Consider the following 21,457-nt stretch of genomic DNA (forward strand, 5'->3'; position numbering starts at 1 on the left):
CCCGTACCCCCAGTTTCTGGCACCAGCCCTGTCACACAGGAGGTCCCACTCAGTGGTAAAGGAACGGTTAAGGTTAATGGAAGTGGCGTTTGAGAACAAACTGCGCCGTCTGTATACCTATTATGCATCATGACTAGTGAGAGAATCCAGATAATTAAAGAGCCAATGACAAGGTTGGGGGTTGGGAGGCCAAGGGACAGAAGATGAAGTCAGAGGCCTCTGCTGTAGCACGGGGGTCTTTGGACTCAGCCACTTTGGGGTACAGCCAACAGACAATGAACTTGGGAGTTAGGACCAAGGAGGGGCAGAGGTACCTGAGGGGAGAAATCCTACAAGTGGCTCATGTTACGGTGAGGAAAAGAGTAGAGAAGAATGTCATCTCATCTCTAGAGAGAAAGGGATGAGTGCTGGGAAGGGCTAGTGGTAGAAGTGGCGATTTGGAAAAAGTGGGGAGATATTATCCAGGATGATGTGGAACTAGTGGCGAGAGACAGAGAAACTGTCCCAAAGACTGGGGTCCCGAAGCCTGCTCTCTCCCCTGGCATGTTCAGGAAGTCTGGAGAAAGGCCAAGTGGGAAAAGCAAGGCTTTCTTGACGGAGCACAGTAGGTGGTGTGTTCTTGGAACAATCCAGATTTCACTCAGGACAGAGGATGTGCTCTGTCTGGTGTGTCCCTGTGGGTGTCTGAGAGTTTGATGATGAAGAAAATCCTTGCTCTGGCCCAGCTGGGTCAGGCTCAGCCCAGTGACCCCAGACCTTAGGTAGCTCCCGGGGAGGAGCTTCTAGCCACCTAGGTTCCAACTAAAGAAAAAAGCGTCTTTGTGAGTGACAGAGCCCTCCACATCTGAATGACCCAGGGCAGTTGCCAAATGGGCCAGAGCATGGCAGAGCTAGAATCCAGGTAAGACAGACCAGGGGAGCCCTGGGAATCCAGAAACTCAAGACCAGACTTTGCATTTCGTGAGGATCTTTTATTCCCAGCATCTCATTTACTCCTCCCAACGACTCCCTGTGGTAGATGAAGTCGTTTGCATATTGCAGATGACAAAATGGGGGGGCAGAGAAGTTACTAGAAGAAGCTGGAGCTGTTTACCCAAGGGACATGAATTGATTTTTGCAAGTAGTTGCCTCTTTCATTGTCCGTGGCCTTCAGTTGAAGGCAGCCCAGGCTGACCTCGTGAGCCTACCTCACACGTTGCCAGCTGTTCTAGTCTCTAAAGGATGTTTCTCTTCCCTGCTGCTGGCCAGGTCCCCACCACAGGCTAACCTGAAGTTCCTTCAGGGGATTGGTCTCCCCTCGCACTCCCCAGGACCTGGAGCTCTGAGGGCTGTAGGCCCGGGCTGTAGCGTGCGTGCATGTGCTTGGGGGGGGGGGTGCACGTGCACGTACAGTGTGTGTATGTCTGGGAGGGCCATACAATCTGTCTCTATTCTGTGGGCACGCCAGACACATGGATAAGTATTTGTGTCTCTGTGCGTACCTCTGTGTTCAGAAGAAGGATGGAAATATGAGTTTCTCATTTCCCTGTGATCTTGCTCCTCTGTTTCTTCCTCCTTCCATTTTTTCTCTTTCCTTTCTCTCTTCCTCTTTTCTCCCATGAGCTTAGGCAATGAAGTCCTCTGGCTCAGGACTTGCCACTCAGCTTTGTCAGAGAGCAGGGTCCCTCTGTGACTGAGACTTTGTAACCTCAGTTACGTGCTCTACAGTCCAAAGTACTTTTCCTGACAGTGGCCTGGGGATGAGGGCGGACAGAATTTGGCGTAGCCCCACCGGAGATTAGGCTCACCTAAAGTCTGAGCCCCTGGGGCCATCATGGCTGGGAGGGCCCAGAGGGCGGCACACAACCATAGACAAGGGTTTGTTTTGGAGGTAAGGTAAAGTTGATTCGGGGGAAACTGAGAAGAAAAATCTGTCAGGAGCAGTCCAGGGGTCAGTCTGTCTGTCTCCTGTTCACAGCATCAGGGGAGAAGAAAGAAGGCTGGTCATGGGAGTCCTACCTCGAGGAGCAGAAGGCTGTCACTGCCCCTGTCAGCCTCTTCCAGGACGTGAGTCGGATAATTTCTACCTGGGAAGAGCTTGTATGCCCAGGCCAGGAACTCACTACCAAACTCAGACCTTCTGGTGTATTTTGTGTCTGGTAACCCTCAAAAAAAAAAAAAACCTGGCAGAATAGAAGGGGGAGAGACTGGTTAGGGTCCCAGAATAGAAAAGGGACTCACCGTGAGAGGCTTTCAGGGTAGGAGAAAGTAGAGGGGTGGGACCCAGGCTTGCCCATCCCGCACCTGTGGACTCTGCAACCCTCGCACCTTCTACCCAGTTCTGTGCGCTCATCTTCCCATGGCGTGGGTAAGGGGGAGCCCTTTAGACCAGCCCTGACTTAGCCCACATTTTTCAGAGGACTCGGGAGCTGGTCTGTCCTGCTCCTTGCACTGAAGATCCCCAAATAAGTTACCCTTTGGTAACACGAGGCGGGTGGGGCCTAAAGGCCGCTCCTTCACCCCAAGCCCACTAGGCAAGGATAAGGCTGGATGGAGGCTGGGTCCTCCCCAATCTGTGCGTTGACAGTACCAGGCCGTCACTCATAATAAGAATGGCTTCAGACCGGGCATGAAGTTGGAAGGCATCGACCCTCAACACCCGTCCATGTACTTCATCCTCACCGTGGCGGAGGTGAGCTGAGGCAGGCACCCACATTCTGGCGATGTCTCTTTGGGTAGACCGATGGGGACTGCTGGGGGCACGGAGGGCCTGGTTTGGATGAGGGAAATGCTGACCTGCCCTCAGAAAGCACAATCTTTAGGGGCTTATAGTGGAACACACAGAAAGCTAAAAAAGGAACAAACACCAGAGTATTGGGCATGGTGATGTTACTGAATGGTGTGTCCTTCCATGCAGGGGTGGGGGGCAGCCCGAGGAGGAGAGGGGCTGAGAGCAGGGATGTGTGTGTGTGTCCAACCAAGGTCCTGTCCTCTGGGAGCTTGTGGTGTGGGAATCAGTGAGAGAAACACAGCAACGTGCGGCACAGGCGGGCAGGGGCGGCAGGGATGAGAGTGGAGCAACTGAGGTTGCGCAGGGCAGCACCGAGGGGGCAGAAGGGGTTTCATAGAGGAAAGTCCTCCTGCTGAGCCTTGAGGGATAAGTTGTGAATGAGTAGGGTGTTCCTGGCAGAAGTAGCAAAGGAACAAAAGTACTGGGGCATGGACAAGGGTGTCACGTTCAAGGAGCTGCCATCAGCTTGGTGAGGTCAGAGCAGTGTGTGAGCAGAGAGCAGGGAGACATGGTAGCAGAAGGCAAGGCTGTCAGCGGCCCTGAACAGGCCTGAGCCTTGGTAGGTGCCCGTGGGGTTCTGTCCAGGGCTCCAAAGGGCAAGAGGATGTCCTAGACTCCGCCTGTCACACCCAGAGCTCAGGGCTCATGAGTACCTGATCTGTCCTCAACGTGGGATGAGAGAGCTCAGAGCCACGTTTGGGATCGGGGGGAAGAGTGGTGGGGTGGGGAATCTGCTAGCATTTGAGACCCTTGAGACCACCAGCCTGGGCTAGGAGAGGTGAGGGGGAGGGAGTGGGTGTCTGCTGGCGTCAGTCCCTGTGATTTCCCCATCATGGGGCTAGGTGTGTGGCTACCGCCTACGTCTGCACTTTGATGGGTATTCCGAATGCCATGACTTCTGGATCAATGCCAACTCCCCTGACATTCACCCTGCCGGCTGGTTTGAGAAGACTGGACACAAGTTGCAGCCCCCCAAAGGTAAGGCCTGGCTGGGTTGCTTACAGTGACCTTCCCTTGTTGCCCGTCGGTCGCCCTTCCTTACTCCCCATTCCACAGCTGGCCTTCATGCAGTCCCACTATGACTAGGAACCCAGGCTTCTGCTTTGCGCTTGCCCCTTGGGAGTCTACCCAGGTCACATCCTGCCTCAGCAGGGTTTCCTGGGTGGGCTCTTGAGGGTTGGGAGGTCCTTGGGCTTTCCCTATTCTGGTGCTTGGGTACGGGCCACCCTTGCTGCGGCCTAGCCTCTGTCTGCACGGCCCTCTCTTCTTCCCCCACTGAGGGGCCCAGGTTACAAGGAGGAGGAGTTCAGCTGGGGCCAGTACCTGCGAAGCACACGAGCTCAGGCCGCCCCCAAGCACCTGTTCGTGAGCCAGAGCCACGTGAGTGCCCCTGGGGCAAGAGTGGACACCACCCTCCGGGACAGAGTCCCTGCCTCGGGCCTGGCTGTCCGGACTCCTCCAGGAGAAAGTGCTCCTACCAGTGCTCTCAGCTTTGTTCTGGTCCCTCCCACCCAGCAGGCGGGGCCTCTGGGCTGGCCCAGGGCCAGAGGGAGAGCTGGTTATAGGTTCCACCCTGTTTTCCCCTCCGCCCCACTGCAGAAGCCCTCTCCTCCTAGCACCCCCTGCGAGTCCCTGGCCACCAGCTTGGCCCAGGCCCAGGGATGTCACTGTGCTGGTTTCTTGCTCTGGTTTGCTCTGCAGGTCTTGGTGTTAAGGACCAAGCCTCTGTTCTGGAAGCTGCTTTTTCCTTCCCTTTGACCCATACCGCAGCTCTCCCACTTAGTCCCAACACTCGCTCCTTGCCTTCTTCTCTGTTCAAGGCGGCTGGCAGCTTTATCCAGCAGTTAAAGTAGCTCCTGACCCCCAGCCAAAGGTCCGAGAGACTTCAGGAACCCCCATTAAAGTTGTCACTATATCAAAAGGGCAGGGTCCCGTGCCATGCAGACAGGGACCCTTACTCCCCCACTGTGGTCTGGCCCCAGGATCCCAGGTGACTGGGGGCATTCTACCCACTATGAGGACAGGGAATCCAGACTTTTAAGTCAAACTGTTTAAATCCTGGTCCCACCATTGACTAGCATTGTGGTTCTGGGCAAGTTATTTACCTTCTGAAATGGAGATGATCGTACCTGTCTCCATGGGGTTGTGATAAAGGTCAACAGGGAGGTGACAGTTTTGGAAGCTTATGCCTGACAGATGCCCTCCCTTCCCTCTCCCCCGTCATGTCATTTCCTCCCTCCCCAGTGGCCTGGTGTTGACCCAGACGCCCCAGCCGGCAGCAGTGCAAGCTTGGCCAGGCTTGCCTGGGGAGGAGAGGCTGTGCTCACCCTGACGGACTCTAGGGGAATGTGTAACTTCCTGCCTGTCCCTCCTCGTCCAGCTCAGTGAGGCTGCCTGTTAGTGCCCCTTGGAGAGCAGAAGCTCCCGAGTGGCTCAGGGCTGGGGATTAGGATTCTGCCCTGGGGGACACTCTTTCTCAGCTGATTTCTCTCCTGCTCCCCACCCCACCCCAGGGATGACTCCTAGAGAACTTCCTCCTTCCTGGGCCAGGGGGTTCTGGGTTCATGCTGGCCAGCCTGGGGCTGGCCATGGCAGCCCCTCTTCTTGCCCCCAGAGCCCCCCACCCCTGGGCTTCCAGGTGGGCATGAAGCTGGAGGCAGTGGACCGCATGAACCCGTCCCTCGTCTGTGTGGCCAGCGTGACCGACGTGGTGGACAGCCGCTTCCTAGTGCATTTTGACAACTGGGATGATACTTACGACTACTGGTAGTGAGAGGGCCCAGACTTGGCCTTGGGTCGGGGGGTGGGAGGCTGGGGCCCAAGGCAGGGCTTTCAGACCTTAGGCCCCATGTGGCCCCTGCCTGGTCCTGACATTGATATTTGCTCTGGGGCTCACTGACTGTCCTGTGGCTTTGATCTGTTGTATCCTCAGCAACCCGGTGTAATATCAGATGTTTCATCTAAAAATACCAAGGTTAGGATGAGCAAGCTGCTGTGTTTCATGGTTTTCCCTGCGATATTATGGTTTATTATAGTTTGTAGTTAATGCTGCAGTTTTCTGACTTTTTTACCAGCCGTCTGTGTAGCTGTCGCCAAGCAGCAAAATGAGGATGGGCACTGAGGCCGTGCTGTCCTCGTCCTGAGTGGCCCTTGGGACAGTGAAGCATTCTCGGTTTCAGGTGTGACCCCAGCAGCCCCTACATCCACCCGGTGGGCTGGTGCCAGAAGCAAGGAAAGCCCCTCACCCCTCCACAAGGTGACCCTGCTGTCTGAGAAGATGCCCCCTCCCAGGCCTGGCCCCACAGCCCTCTCCTCTGCCAACCCCTTCACAGGGCCTCAGTAGCAGGGCCTTTAGGATCTGGGTCCTAGAGCCTCATCTTTTTGGCTTGGGAATTGAGAAGTCTTTGATGTCAGGAGAGACCTGTCAGCCCCCGATTCTGTTGAGGTTTAAGGAAGAAAGTTAAATGACTCCCTCCCCAGCCCCAGCAGGAATCCAAAGCAAAGAAAGTTTCCCATGGGGGCTGGGGCTAGGGCTGCAGCAGTAGGGCTGGGGAGGGGGGAAGATAGCCCAGGAACCCACAGTGAACTGTGGGGTGGTGATGTGTTTAGTTCTGGTTAGTGCCCCTCTGCCTCAGGAGCCCCTGCCTGGAGCTGGTGCTGGTGGTGCTGGGGGTGAGGGGGATTGTACCCCTTCTGAGCTCCTGGTCCTGTTTTGGGGAGAGAGAGCTCCCCTGGTGTGCAGGGATGCCGAGACATTGTTCTCATCCTCTCCTCCAGACTACCCAGACCCTGATAGCTTCTGTTGGGAGAAGTATCTGGAAGAAACCGGGGCATCTGCTGTGCCCACCTGGGCCTTCAAGGTGGTGAGTCAGCTCTCTCTGCTCTCAGAGTTGACCTCTGGGAAGGCATGGAACACTCAGCCAGCCCAATGGAAGGCTGCCCCTTTGGCACACCATGATTTCCAAGGCACAGGACTTGGCCTCTGTCCTTGGGGCCTCGGCCCCCCTGAGCTGGGCGTTGGCCTGAAGGCTGCTGTCCCCCTGCAGCGACCCCCACACAGCTTTCTGGTCAACATGAAACTGGAGGCCGTGGACCGCAGGAACCCAGCCCTGGTGCGCGTGGCCAGTGTGGAGGACGTGGAGGACCATCGGATAAAGGTGGCTCTGGGCCCCTTGAATTGGGGAGTGCACAGGCTGTCTGGGCAGGAATTCTTGACAGCTTTGCGGTCAAGGGCATGGTAGGAGCCAGACGTAAGGGAGGCTGCAGGTTGTAGGGAGGAGAGCTCTATACTCAAGGTTGAAGATCCTGGGTCTCGCTCTGCCCTCGTCCGTGAGTGATCTTGATGAGCTGGGACCAGTCCTTTCCCCTCTCTGAGCCTTCCACGTGGGTCTGATGACCCTTGTCCTGTGCCTAGATTGATGGAAGATGCCAGTAACTTAATGAAGGATGCCCTTGGAAAATGTGGTGGTGGAGGCGGGTTACTGTGAGGTTGGCTGCTTGGTCCTTCCAATCCAGGATGACGCCTGACCGCCAACGGCCTTTCCTCCACAGCTCCACTTCGATGGCTGGAGTCACGCCTATGACTTCTGGATTGACGCCGACCACCCAGACATCCACCCTGCGGGCTGGTGCTCCAAGACAGGACATCCCTTGCAGCCTCCTCTCCGTGCGTACACTTAGGACACTCGGACCCTTTCCTACTAAGAAGTCCCAACCCCATGAGCTCTGACCGTCCCCCTCCTGTAGAATCCAGGGGATTCTGACCGTCATGCACAGGTGGGCTCCAGTGCCCACAGTGAGTTCTGGGTCCCCCATCCTCCCTGTATCAGGGGTCTCTGCTACACTGAGCTGTGCTTCTGGCTTCCCTGGCTGTTGGGTTTAGGTTGCTTCAGTGTGCCTAGGAGGGAGCTCTGCACCCCGGGGGTTCCCTCAGCACCCAGCAGAGCCACACAGAGCACACATTATGTTTGCTGAGGAAGCTGGGTTCCCTTAAATAAGATCCTGGTCCCTGCGGGTGGCTTGGGAGGTCAGGTCATTGGACTACTTAACCCCAAGACACATGCGGTGTTGATCCTTCTCGATTTTTCTCCAAATACGAGTAGGGCCTAAAGAAAGTTACCAGAGTCTCAAGAACGAAACAGGGAAGCAAACAGGGTAACATAATTGTGCCTGATGTGGCTTCTAAGCTACTGCTGTGCCCACACCAGCTTGGAGTTGATTTTCTCCCATAGGGATCTCCTCTCATAGACAATGGACATGGCCTGGGGTTTTGACAAAGCGTATAAGAGCCAAGCCCTCATTCCCCAAGGAGGGGCGCTACTCATTAGCAGGAAATGATGTCACAGTCTACGTTAGGGCCCCTTAGGTGGGCGCTAGCTCCTAGTGCTGACCTTCCCCAGAGAAACTGTTCCTTCCCTGCTCTCCATCCCCCACCCCACCCCCAGTCCAGGACCTCATGCTAACTCTCTTTTCTTCCTGCTCCCCCAGGACCCAGAGAGCCCAGCTCTGCCTCCCCCGGGGGCTGTCCCCCTCTCAGCTGTCGGAGCCTGCCACACACTCGGACCTCCAAGTACAGCTTTCACCACCGGTGAGCGAAGGGCTTCTGCTTAGAGACTCTCAGGCATTGTTCAGAGAGGGGTCCTCTATACCTCCTCCGTGAGGCCCATCAGGGTTCCCCAAAACACTCTCTGAAGGGGACCAGCCTGGGGAAGGGCTCAGTGGGGACAAGTGGATTCAGCCCAATGTAAGCCTTCTCCTTCTAACTCTTCCCCAGGAAGTGCCCCACTCCTGGTTGTGATGGTTCCGGACACGTCACAGGCAAGTTCACAGCTCACCATTGCCTCTCGGGCTGCCCGCTGGCTGAGAGGAACCAGAGTCGGCTGAAGGCGGAGTTATCCGACACAGAGGCCTCGGCCCGTAAGAGGAACCTCTCGGGCTTCTCCCTAAGGAAGAAGCCTCGCCAGCATGGCCGGTGCGGAGGGCAAGGGTACAGGGCCTCGTGTCCTCTGGGGCCAGGCCAGGCCCTGATGCCCTGCCACGGACCGGGTCCCTCTCTCTCCAGGATTGGACGCCCTCCTAAATACCGGAAGATCCCGCAGGAAGATTTCCCAAGTAAGTCCAGAGTCCTCTACTGCCATGCCCTCCACACCGTGTTCGCAGTGAGTGCTTAGTGATTGGTGGGATGAGTCACGAGGGGACCCAGGGGAAGTGGAAGGGAGGCGCCTCTTCCTTTCACGCCTCGCGGAGCACAGAGCAGAGGCCAGAGCTCAGGAGGCCCTTCAGGCTCCAGCCCCACCTCACCGGAGACCCTGTTGTGAGTCTCTGGGCCTCAGGCTCCCCACTGTGCAGCAGGCGGAGGCCCCCAGCTCTGCTCCTCCTGGGAGGGAGGCCTGGCTTGCACTGTCTAGCTGCGTGACCCTAAGCAAGTCACTTAATATCTCCGAGTCTCAGCCTCATTTGAAGACATGACTAATACTTCTTTCGGGCATCCAGTACCTGGAATAACTACTTAGTGATGCTGTTTACTGAGTACCTACTGTGGGCCCAGCACTGTCACAGGCGCTCTACATACACGGTCGCTGACCCTCACAGGCATCCTATAACATGGACACCATTCTCTTCTGCTGAGAGAAGAGGACTGGGAGGCTCAGAGGGCGAAGTCAATCAACTTGTAGGGGGTAGAGCTGGGATTCCGACTCGGGTCTGACTTCTGCCCTTGCCACTGGTGTAACAGTGTGGAAGCACCTAGCCAGATGTCAGTTACCCCTCCAGCTCCTTTGTTTTAGCTTTGGTGCCATGACCAAGTACCACAGACTTAGCCACTTAACCCACAGAAATTTATTTTCTTACACTTCCAGAGGCTCAGAGTCCCAGATCAAGGTATCCACAGGGTGGGTTTCTTCTGAGACCTTGCCCCTGGCTTGCACATGACCGCTTTCTCACTGTGTCCTCCCACAGTCTGCCCCCTGTGCGTGTGTGCTCCCGGTGTCTCTCTGCGCGTGTCCAAAACTGCTCTTGTTGTCAGGACACCAGATTGGATGAGAACCCACCCTGATGCCCTCATTTGAACTTAGTCATCTGCTGAAAGACGCTGTCTCCCAGTACAGCTGACCCTTGAACAAAGGGGTTTGAACTATGCATGTCCACTTACATGTGAATTTTTTTTTTTTAAGATTTTATTTTTACTCATTTGACAGATAGAGATCACAAGTAGGCAGAGAGGCGGGCAGAAAGGCGGGCAGAGAGAGGAAGGGAAGCAGGCTCCCTTGCTGAGCAGAGAGCCCGATGCGGGGCTCGATCCCAGGACTCTGGGATCCGGAACTGAGCTGAAGGCAGAGGCTTTAACCCACTGAACCACCCAGGCGCCCCACATGTGAATTTTTTATAGCACAGTACTGCCAATGTATTTTTGGGGGGACTTTCTTAAAAACGTTTTGTGTTTTTAAGATTTTATTTATTTATTTGACAGATCACAAGTAGGCAGAGAGGCAGGCAGAGAGAGAGGGGGAAGCAGGCTCTCTGCTGAGCAGAGAGCCTGTTACGGGACTCGATCCCAGGACCCTGGGATCATGACCTGAGCCAAAGGCAGAGGCTATAACCCACTGAGCCACCCAGGCGCCCCTTAATAACGTTTTCTTGTCTAGCTTCCTTTATTGAAAGAATACAGTATATAGGGACGCCTGGGTGGCTCAGTGGGTTAAGCCGCTGCCTTTGGCTCAGGTCATGATTCCAGGGTCCTGGAATCGAGTCCCACATCGGGCTCTCTGCTCAGCAGGGGGCCTGCTTCCCTTCCTCTCTCTCTGCCTGCCTCTCTGCCTACATGTGATATCTCTCTGTCAAATAAATAAATAAAATCTTAAAAAAAAAAAAAAAAGAATACAGTATATAATCCATATAACATAGAAAACCTATGGTAATGTATATGATGTTGGTAAGGCTCCCAGTCAACAGTGAGGTGTTAGCAGCAAAGTTTTGGGGGAAGTCAAAGTTCTACGTGGACTTGACTGTATGGTCATGACTGACTTGACCCCTCCCACACCGGTCAAGGATTAACTGTATAGTCCCATTCAGGGGCATTGGGGGTTAGGTCTTCACCATGTGAATTTGAGGGGAACACAGTGAACCCCATGGCACGTTCCAAAGGGAGGGACAGGGTGACTGAGCCTCCCGTTGGGTGACAGATTGACCTCACAGCTTCAGGCACTGACACAGGGCCTGACACACAGCAGGCATGCTGGGGATCTCACCTCAGTCGAGTGGAATGCCCTTGTCTTTGAGGCCAGAAGAGTGGGTAGGAGAGCATCTAGTTCATGCCTAGTTGGTGGGCAGCGCTTAAGCTATTCCAGTTCTTCAGGAATAGTCTCTGCAACCTGGACAGTGTATAGGATGGTGGTTAAAAGCACAGCCCTGGAGTCAGATGGCCTTTTACAGGCTGTGAGACCTCGGGCAGGTGACCCCCTCTCTGAGCCTCGGCTGGCTCATTTGTGCAATGCTGATAGTACGCCCCACCTCAGAAGGCAGTAGGGGGCTTAAATGAAAAGGTCAAGTAAAGGGCTTAACACCAGTCCCTACTGGTATTATTAGCCCTGAGTGTGGCTGACCTCCTCGTGCTGCCGGTCCATACTCTTCTTGGTGGAAGCAGAAGGCACGTCGTGCAGCTTCAGGCTTGAGTGAGGAGGGGCTTGGCCAGCCTCTCAGGCCCCAGGGTGAGGACTTCTGGGGATGGGACTGTAGTGGGCACCTTTTCTAGCCGTCTGTGGGACGGACACCTGGCCAGCTTGCCATCCAGAGCCATGTTCTGACCACCAGAGGGCGTGTGCCTGTGTGTTCATTCCAGAAGCATCCTGAGAACTTAAGTCTCTTCAGAGGGAGGCTGCAGCCCAGAGAGGGTGAAGAAGGGCTTATCCAATAATATGATAATAATAATAACAACAACAACAATAATGCTATGGACTGAATGTTTGTGTCCCCCCACAAATTCATATGTGAAACTGAATCCCCAGTGTGACCGTATTAGGAGGTGGGGCCTTGGGGAGGTGATTAGGTCATAGGGGTGGAGCCCTCACAAATGGGATCCGTGCTCTTATAAAAGAGACTTCAGAGGTTCCAGTGCTCCTGCGAAATGACACCCCGTGAGAAACTGGCAATCTGTTAGCCAGGAAGTGGGCGTTCGCCGTATACCAAATCTGCTGGTGCCTTGATCTTGGACTTCCCAGCTGCCATGACTGTCAGGAATATGTTTCCGTTGTTTATAAGGCCAAAAAAAAACAAACCCCAAAACAAAAAACAAACTTAAGCAGGTTCTGACCGGCTCCAAGGCAGTTTGCAGTTCGGTAAGACACCCCGACGGCGAGTGAGAGCTCCTGTCCTGTGATATCTTTCTGGGGAAGAAAGATAAGGAGCAAAGCTCCCTACAGCCTCTTGGCCTTGTCCCCCAGGACTCCTCCACCAGTACCTGGAGAACCAGAAACAGGACCTCAAAGGCAGGAGGCCAGACCTGTGGCCAGGGAACAAAGCGCTGGGGCGGAAGCGGGCAGGGGAGAGGCTGCCGGGGTGGCAGCTGCCTCGTGGTGCCCAAGGCAGGGCTCTCTGGGGCCGATGAGCAGGGATGGCAGGAGGAGCTGCAGAGTACGGCACATGGGGCTGCCGATAGGATCCCAGAGGCTCGGGGGGTGGCTGGGTGGCTGCAAGGTGCAGAGTTGAGGCGAAAGGCTGAAGCTTAGGGGCCGAAGGTCAGGGAAGGACAGTCTGACGAGCAGGGGAGGCCCCATGGGAAGGGGGTGGTGGCGAGCTGCAGCCGCGTGTCCAGAACCAATGCCCCGTGAACAGGAAAGAGGCAGCTCTCTTGGACTGTTAGAGGCAGGGCAAGCCCCGTGGGACAGTGACCGCGTGGCTCCAGGCCTGCCGAGGCTGGTGAGAGAGGCAGGGGCCAGGCTTGTCAGAGCGGCCAAAGGTAACTGAAGTCCAGGCAGGCAGGCGCCAGGCCTGGCCAAGAAGGAGGCCCAGCAGAGCGGAGTCCCACAGGAGACCCTGTAGCAGCCGAGGCTGGAGGCCAGGAGCTGGGACTGCAGGCAGAGCGGCGGGTGGCTGGTAGCGTGGAGGTGGCGAGCAGGTCCACGTAGGCAGCGGGCAAACCGGACCGGGCTCAGGTGAGCACAGGGACGAGGACGGGAGCCGGAGGCGATGGCCGCGGCTTCCAGGCCCGGTTCCCGCACAGAATCTCCCTCGCCCCCCGCCAGTGGTTCGGGGCCCCGGAGGTCTCAAGAAGAGGAGGGCAGACCGAATGGGCTTCTGCTGCCGGGGCTGAGATCCTTGGCGGGTAGAGGCCGTTCTGCTGCAGGGCATCTAGAGAACAGTCAGGAATGCTACAGCATCTCCTCGTGGGGCCCAGGGTGATGTAGCCTCAGAGACAGGGGGCTGGGGTCGTTCCTGACAGCTGAGCCCCAGAAGTCTGTGAAGTGAGGAGCGTACCTGGCCAGAGGGAGCGAGCTGTGCGTGAGGGGTCCCATCGCCCTCCCTCTTGGCTCTGCAAGACTCTCAGAAAGGGGCCGCGGTCCTCCCAAGGGGCAGGGGTACGAGCGGGCCCTGGGGACCAGCTTCGTCCTCAGAGTCAGCCTGCTGGCCTCGGCCTCTGCCTCCGCCTGCAGCGCTAGCCGCGGACGCCATGCACCAGTCCCTCTTCATGTCAGCCCTGTCAGCCCACCCGGACCGCTCGCTGTCCGTGTGCTGGGAACAGCACTGCAAGCTCCTGCCGGGAGTGGCGGGCATCTCCGCCTCTGCAGTTGCCAAGTGGACCATTGATGAGGTGAGAGCGAGGACCCATCCCCGTTCCTCTCCCTTACTGTGCCCTCCCCACAGCCTGGCGGGAGGGCTCAGGAAAGGCCCCGGGCAGGCAGAGGCGGACTCGGCTCCTGGCAGCATCCGCTGCTCCTGTCTCCTGTCCGTGGTCCCTCTGGGTGGGTGCCCAGCGGGGGCCGATCGATGGTTCAGCAGGCCTCCCCTGGCCGGTGGGGGCGCCCCGCACTTCTAGTCCCCAGGCAAGTCCAGCGGGAGAGACGCTTCCCCTGGGCCCCGGCTCGCTCACCCAGCAGCAGGGACACAAGCATCCTCGCAGGCTAATAAGGAAAAATGACATTGTCAAAGCCCCGAGAGCAGCCAGTGCACGTGGGACCGCCTCTCCCTTGCGCTCCCAGGCCCCATCCCCTTGGCAACAGGTGCTTCTCTGGTTTCCAAGGTCTTCAGCTTCGTTCAGACCCTGACCGGCTGTGAGGACCAGGCACGACTCTTCAAAGATGAGGTGAGGTACAAGTGCAGAGTGGGGCAGAAGGGTCAGTCACTGAGGCGACAGGGAGCAGATGCCCTCAGCAGCGCTGCCCCCTGCCAGGAAGGGCCCTCTGTTGTCCTGCCTGTGGGGACTCTGGGAAAAATCCAGTACGGACCGTGGCCCAGCTTGTAAACCCTCTGTGTTCAGATCACCACAGGAAGGAGAATGCCTCTCGGAGACGGGGCTCCATTCGCTCCTCTGCTCTCCTTGCGGCCTGCCTTCCAAACCCAGCTCACTAGGGACAGTAAGTTCAAGTGGGTCCTGAAAGGCATAGGTCTGCCTCTTTCGCCAGGGTCCTAACACATACGTAGTACCAAGACCCGAAAGCTTACCAAGGACAAGAAGCAGTAAGTCGTACATAAAAGAACCATAGCTTTACAGACAGGGTGAGTGTGAATCCCAGTTCTGCCAGTTGGAGCTCTTTACTGTGTGTGACTGCATCTTCTTATCTATAAAATGAGTTAAAACAGGGATAATGCGGCCATAACGGTGACAACCTCACAGGGCTGTCCTGAACAATGGCCATGATGAATGGATCGTGATACCAGAATGTCTAGTATAATTATATCGCTCGCCTGCTATAGAGTAATACACAAATCCTATCACTATAACAGAATGCCTGGTACTGGGGTGGGGGAGGGGGGCTCAGTGGTGGTTTTAACTCTGAATAGTCGTCCTTAAGTCCTCAAGTGAAGATTTTTATCGTGATTCCGAATTCACACAGTTTGAAACTGGAAGGGTAGCTTGGAGTTTGTTTAGATCTCCCCTCCCAAGAATACACGCGTCCATACCCCTTCATCCAGGAAAGCATAGTCTCAGCTCCCCATAAGTGGGAAAGGCGCCCATAGGAAAGAAGTCTCTTCCTCTTCCCCGAGAAGACTCACTCCCTCTAGACCCAGCATAGCCAGTTCTTCATAGTAACCTCGTGTGGGGGAGCCCACAGATGCCACCCCACTCCCGGTGCTTGCCTGCTGGGCTGGTGGTCTCACTCTGACATATGTGTTCAGGGCTGTACCCCGGTGTCAGATGCTTTCTGACCAGCACAGAACACGCCGGTTGAGTTCTCCCGTACATGCTTTCTGGTTTTGTTTTTAAAAGGGCTTTATCTTTACAGAGCAGTTTTAGATTGATAGCAAAATGGAGAGGAAAGTACAGAGATTCCCCATCCAGCCCCCACCCTGATACCCCCACCTGTCACCAGGCACAGCCGCCCCCCCCCTTAACAGCTGCACCCACCGCAGGGTTACACTTGTTAGAATCCTTGAACCGACCCCCAGATGTTTCTTAATGGAGTTAAAAATGTACATGGAACAAAATCCACGCACCTTAGAAGTACAGTTCCACGAGTTTTGTGAGACGAACACACCTGAACCCAGAACTTCAGCCAAGATCTAGAACGTTCCCATCATACCAGGGAGTTCTTACAGTCTTTCTTGGCCCCTTTGTCAGTCCCTGCCCTCATCAGTGGCCACTGTTCTAATTTCTAGCACCGTAAGTTAGTTATACCTGTTCTCAGATGTCACATAAAGGGGGGTGCAGCTTTTATCCTTTGGTGTCTGTCTCTTTTCACTCAGTGTGACGTTTCTCAGGCTCATCCGTGTTACCGTGTATAACCAGTGGTCTGTCCATTCGTATTGCTCAGTACCGCTCCATTTTATGAAGAGCCCATGCTTCTCCTGTTACTGGATATTTGAGTTGTTTTCTCTTGCCCTAGACGCAAACCCTATATAATTTTTTCTTTTCTTTTTCTTTTTTTTTTAAGCAAAAATTAAGTTTGCACTAGCTTCATTATAGCCACATCAGACCAGCTTGGAGGTCACAAAAGTCCCCAAGTGCCGTTTATTATATCAATTTCCATTATATTCTAACCACATTTTCCAGTTTGTTACTTGTACCACTGTTCTTTTTTTTTTATTAACCTAATGTACAACTTTACATTTATCCCTATTAAATGTTATTTTGTTGGTTTCATAGTCTCATTGTTTTAAATCTTGATCCTGTCATCTCTAATACCAGTAAGCCTTTCCAGTGTCATACACCTTGTCATTTGGTGACTCAGCCACACCTTTACCACACCTGTTTCACTGGTTAGAGGTCTCCCTCTGTGACGACAGTCATAACTCCTTGCTGAGTGTAGTCATTCAGCCAGCCACAGAGCCACACGAAAGTTAGGTGCTACAACATCCTCCCCTTGTCAGAAGAAGGGCTCTCTCCCACCCTGAGCACCTGCTGTGTGTCTCAGTTCGGCATGGTCTGGGACACAAAAGCAGTGGCCAGAAGGGGCAAAGGGTGGACGGCCAGCATCAGATGGGGTCTCAGTGGGAAGCAGGACGCCTGTGAGAGCTGAAGATGACCCTTCCCAGGATCTGGTCCGTGGCATCACCCCCCACCCCCCAGGATCTGGACCACGCTCCAGGGAGTGGCCGTGGTTGGGCTGAAATGGTCCACTCCGACACACACAACGTCAAGATTCTCTCTGGCTGGGACACAGACCAGTCATTAGCGTGAGAAATTAGGGCAAAGCAGACTGACGGTCTCATGGGTAGTCAGTCTGTCCAGTCTGGCGGTTGGCCCAGCCCAGATTCAGACGAAATCACTCTCCCATCCTCTCTCCCCGCAAACCCCCAGCAAGAAGAGCTCATAGGTGACACCGTGCACATCCCACTGCATCCCCTGTGCACGCCCCCTGCGTCTGCGTGTTGACCTGCCAGCAGCAGGGACACTAACCTGGGGCAGGTGTTTTGAGGCCACTGGCCGGGAGGACTCAGAAGACGTTATGCACACACACTGACCTCAGACCAGGCAGCAGAAAGAAAGAAAGAGTATGTGGGTGAACGTGGGGGAGCCAGTGGAGATCTCTGTCCTTCTCTGTCCCCATCGCGATCTTCCTTTTTTCCTTTCTCCCTCCCTCGTTTCTCCTTTTCCTTCCTCTTCCCATCTCTGTCCCCCCCCCCCCCTCCCCCCTCCCCGCCCCCGTTTCTCTTTCTCCCCCGCCCGCACCCGGTCGATCCCCCCGCCCCCCTCCCCGCCACTCCTTCCCGCGGCCCTCTCCCTCCACCCTCTCCGCTTTCCGCCTCCCTCCCCCGACCCCTCAGATGATTGACGGCGAGGCCTTCCTTTTGCTGACACAGGCGGACATTGTGAAGATCATGAGCGTCAAGCTGGGTCCGGCCTTGAAGATCTATAACGCCATTCTCATGTTCAAAAACGCCGATGACACCTTAAAGTGAGTGGCTCGGGGCCGGGCTCACCTCCAGCCCAAGCTGGGCCTCCCTCCGCAGCCAACGCTTCCTTCCCAACTCGAGTTCCTCGTATCCCACCCCCATCCCCACCCCCCTCTACGACTTACCAGGGGTTGGTGCTCCTTCTCTCTGGGGCTGCTTCCTACAGGATACCTGGGAGTCCTAGCCCCCGAGTCCTGGGGCTCATCTGCCAGCAGGCACACCAGTGAGGGTGTGACTGGGCTGGGGGAACATTACCGGTGGAGTAGACCGGAGGGGCCCTGCCTCTGGCCGCCCCACATCTCTAGCTGACTTGTGTGATCACCAAAGGGTCTTTATCTTAGCGGTTAAGGACAATCTATTAGAAGGGGAATCCTCGAGTCAGAGGCTAATTTCTCTTGGGCCTCTCTCCATGCTTTTCTTGCCTTGGCTCCAGCCAGGAAGTGACCCAGCCACAAACATACGTACTTGCTCTGCTGTCTGGTTTCCTGGGCAGGGCCCACCCAGACCCCACTGGCTCTTCCCCCGTGGATGGGTGAGCTTTGGAAACAGGTTGTCCTAGGATACACTGGGCGTCTCTGGCTGCTTTTCTCGGGATGCCAAGCCCAGATGCCTTTCTGAGCATGCTGTTCTGATGAGCTGGCATTGTGGTGGCCCACGCCAAACCCTGTTTCCAGCAGAGTGGATGGTTAGGACCTGTTTCACTTGTGCGGAAGAGTTTAAGGCTCCACATGGGTTCCCCATATACCCTTCCTGTATCAGGTGTGGGGAAGAGGCAGCACAAGGGTATGTCAGACAATCTCGAGTCTTTGCTCCCCAGAGGGGCATCTCCAGCAAGCATGATGGTCCCTGAAGCTGGGCCTACCATCCTTCCCTGCAGGCATGGATCTCAGCCAGGGTACTGGTCCTGGGGTGAGGACCCCATGCCTGCCAGGCCTCCTGCCGTGGGGATGTGCCGCTCGGTCTAGCGCGCATACCTCACAACATCACATTCGACCTGTCCCGTCAATGTCTTGCTCTTGAGGTCTTACAAAGCCCCCTTGAAGTTGGGAGTTGGGAAGGTGAATTCTTCTGTCTTTGAATTCTCTGTGTTCCGTAAGCCTTTCTTACCACTCTCCATCTGTCTTGCACTGCCAGCCGGGTGTCTGCTGGGGCTCGGGGACTTCAACCTTTCTGTCCAAGTGGGGGCTGAGCCTCCACCGAGCCGCTGCCAAACCAACCAGGGTGGGGCAGGGGCAGAGGGCCCGGAGCAGCTGGCCCCACAGGGAGGTGAGGGGCAACCGCCAAGCTCCCGTGGCCCCAGGTGCTGCGATGGGCCTGCGGGGTGCAGAGCCCGACCCTTCCCTCAGTCACGTGGTATGTGTGTGCACATCAGCGCCCCCCCAGAAGTGTTTGACAGGTGCATCTGTGAGGCTCAGTGTTGGGAAAATGTCAAGGGCTATTATTGTTAAAATATGAAGCTTTATCTTTCCCATAGAAGTGGGACACCCAAAGCTCTGTTGATTTCCTGCCACAGCCCAGTAGGGGACTCTCCCTCCTGTGGGCCCAGACAGCTCTGGGCCGGGGCAGCCATTCAGCCGCCCCGCTGAACTCCCACAGGACTTCTAATGTTCCTGCCCTTTCGGCCCTTAGAGGCAGCTCTGAGCACAGCCTTCCTGGGAAGAAAGTGGGTAGGCCCTGCCTCTGGCTGAGGCTCAGGCTCCCAGAGGTTGCATTGGTGCCCCACCTTGGCCAAGAGGCAGGAGGGGCCAGTCCGAGCCTCTTTCCCTTGGTTCGCTTGGGTGGTGGCGGAATTCTCTAGCAACTTGGCCTGGTCGGCTTCTCTTTGAAACTGAGGAGAAGCTGGCTTTGTGGTGTGAGGAGAAGGCGGCAAGGATGCACGGCTGTGCCGTGGGAGCTCCCCACTCCCGAGGAGCAGGACTGGGACAGCTCTGCCACGCGGATCTGCCGGCCACACTCGCAGTCGACGGGAGAGGCAGGCTGGACTACCAACGGGCCTTGAGGAGAGGGGCCCCAGGCCTCCGAACTTGGAGACCTCAGCACTTTCTGCACCAACGTCAAACTCTTCAGAAAGAAACCATAAGAAAGGGGGAAAGCAGTCGACCCTCTGGCCCCTTCACCCACATCTTGTCCCTAGAGGAGATCCTCCCACGTTGACGGGGATGCAGGTGATGCGCCAGCGCCCTGCTCTGGGCAGCAGACACGGCTCACACTCTGGCCCCCAACAGCTGCACCCAGCCCCCGGCCCGGCCCTGGCTTAGGTCAGTGAGGACCTTTCTGTTAAATTTCTGAAGCAGAGAGAACGGACCCAGAGTTTGAAAACGAAGCCTGTTTGCACTTTCATTCACATGCACTTTGGTGGGATTGTTTTTGTATCTTCCGTATGTGTGTGTGTGTGCACGCGTGTGCGTGTGCATGTGTGTGTGTTCTTTAAGAGCATCTTCTGGTTTAAGATAAAATGACTCTTGGCTCTTGAGGGAGAAAAATTTACAAGCTGTGGTGTGTTGTCAGTGTATTGAAACAACATAAATAAACTTTGAACTTCGGGTGATACACAGTCAGAGTCTGTTTCTATTTTCATGGTAAAACATCCAGAAAACACCAAAATGAATATCAATAGCGCCATTATTGAAGAGAATAAAGCATTCCCTTTATTGTTAGGGGGTCCTTATTCTATTTTAAAGGTAAGGAACAAAGGGTAAAGATAAACCAGTCTACTTGTCTACACAGAGAAACGTAAACAATGGGAACCTCCAGAAACAGTGGACAGGGATGGAAAATTCAGCGAAGCCCTACAGTTTTTAAAATAACATCAAACTGGGACCCCTGGGTGGCTCAGTCGTTAAGTGTCTGCCTTCGGCTCAGGTCAAGATCCCAGGGTCCTGGGACCGAGTCTCACTTTGCTTCGGGCTCCTTGCTGAGCAGGGAGTCTGCTTCTCCCTCTGCTTGCCGCTCCTCTGGCTTGTGTGTGCGCGTGTTCTCTCTCTCTCTCTCTCTCTCTCTCTCTCTCTCTGATAGATAAATAAATAAATGAAATCTTTAAAAAAAAAAAAAAGGTAACATCAAACTTTCAGGTGGAAAATGTCAAGCTAAACCGTCAAACTTCATTAAGTTTCCCAGAGACCGTGAGCAAACAAAAGCAGCAGACATGCCCTGTCCAATCCCATCAACCCCTTTGTTGTCAATATCCTTGATTTCTTGGCCCCGCTGCTCTTCCAGACTGCTCGGCTAGAACACCAACCACGGAGCTGTCCACGCCCATCTTCTCCACACCTTTACCCGGAGCTAATCTGACTAAGCCCACTGGTGCCATGGTTGACTGATGGTCTCCAGCTTCAGTGTGGACCCTCAGGGCTGCCCAGGAAGCAGCTGGGTTTTTGAACAGTGTATTACCTTTGATTTCCCTTTTCACTGTCTTCAAACCTCCTGCCCTGTTAACTTCCCTTGTTGTCTTAATATATGTGCTCATTGTCATGCTCATTCACAGAGAAAATGGAAGTCATCAGAAGGAATACCCCCACCTTCCTGCCGCCTCATCTGCCAGTCTTCTTCCACCCATATCCCTCCTTCCTTCTCCCCTACTCATCACAGAAGAAGAACTGATCCTTCCCCTTGTGGAAGTTCTCCCTCTACCAGCCATGGCTGCTATCCCAGAAAAAGAAACATTGAGAGGCAAGAAAGGACTTTGGGAAATTTAAAACTGATGGCAGGGATGATTCAACACACAGGTTGAAAGATAAAGTTGATAGTGCCCAGAAAGTAGAAGAAAAAGACAAGGCTCAGTTGGTTAAGCGACTGCCTTTGACTCAGGTCATGATCCTGGAGTCCCAGGATTGAGTTCCGCATCGGGCTGCCTGCTCGGTGGGGGGTCTGCTTCTCCCTCTGGTCCTCCCCCTTCTCATGCTCTCTCTCTCTCTCTCTCTCTCTCTCAAATAAATAAATGAAATCTTGGGGAAAAAAGAAGAAAAAGACAAGGAAAGAAAAAGGGGAAAGAACTTTAAAAATTAGAGGAGTAGGGGCACCTGGATGGCTCAGTGGGTTAAAGCCTCTACCTTCAGCTCAGGCCATGGTCCCAGATTCCTGGGATCGAGCCCCACATCGGGCTCTCTGCTCAGCGGGGAGCCTGCTTTCCCCTCTCTTTCT

At 55.0% G+C, this 21,457-nt stretch overlaps 1 protein-coding gene across 7 annotated transcripts in view; it reads left to right on the plus strand.

Annotated features, from left to right (window-relative positions):
* Positions 1-19,871, plus strand: part of L3MBTL1 (L3MBTL histone methyl-lysine binding protein 1) — a 35,370-nt gene extending 15,499 nt beyond the window's left edge. For 2 of the 7 annotated variants that reach the window (XM_059407032.1, XM_059407033.1), the window contains exons 8-22: positions 1,958-2,046; positions 2,567-2,671; positions 3,613-3,748; positions 4,059-4,150; positions 5,385-5,536; positions 5,950-6,026; positions 6,548-6,633; positions 6,817-6,927; positions 7,322-7,436; positions 8,258-8,357; positions 8,544-8,741; positions 8,832-8,881; positions 13,417-13,574; positions 14,004-14,066; positions 17,189-19,871. In XM_059407032.1, coding sequence (XP_059263015.1) covers positions 1,958-2,046; positions 2,567-2,671; positions 3,613-3,748; positions 4,059-4,150; positions 5,385-5,536; positions 5,950-6,026; positions 6,548-6,633; positions 6,817-6,927; positions 7,322-7,436; positions 8,258-8,357; positions 8,544-8,741; positions 8,832-8,881; positions 13,417-13,574; positions 14,004-14,066; positions 17,189-17,323 — 1,667 coding nt within the window. In that variant the 3' untranslated portion in view covers positions 17,324-19,871. Of the gene's footprint in view, positions 1-1,957; positions 2,047-2,566; positions 2,672-3,612; positions 3,749-4,058; positions 4,151-5,384; positions 5,537-5,949; positions 6,027-6,547; positions 6,634-6,816; positions 6,928-7,321; positions 7,437-8,257; positions 8,358-8,543; positions 8,742-8,831; positions 8,882-13,416; positions 13,575-14,003; positions 14,067-15,855; positions 16,067-16,721; positions 16,916-17,188 lie in introns of those variants that run through there. The other 5 variants (XR_009405474.1, XM_059407034.1, XM_059407035.1 and 2 more) reach the window with 5 other exon arrangements.
* Positions 19,872-21,457: the final 1,586 nt, after the last annotated feature.

The sequence above is a fragment of the Mustela nigripes genome, chromosome 7 (genome assembly GCF_022355385.1).
Source record: "Mustela nigripes isolate SB6536 chromosome 7, MUSNIG.SB6536, whole genome shotgun sequence".
NCBI lineage: Eukaryota > Metazoa > Chordata > Mammalia > Carnivora > Mustelidae > Mustela > Mustela nigripes.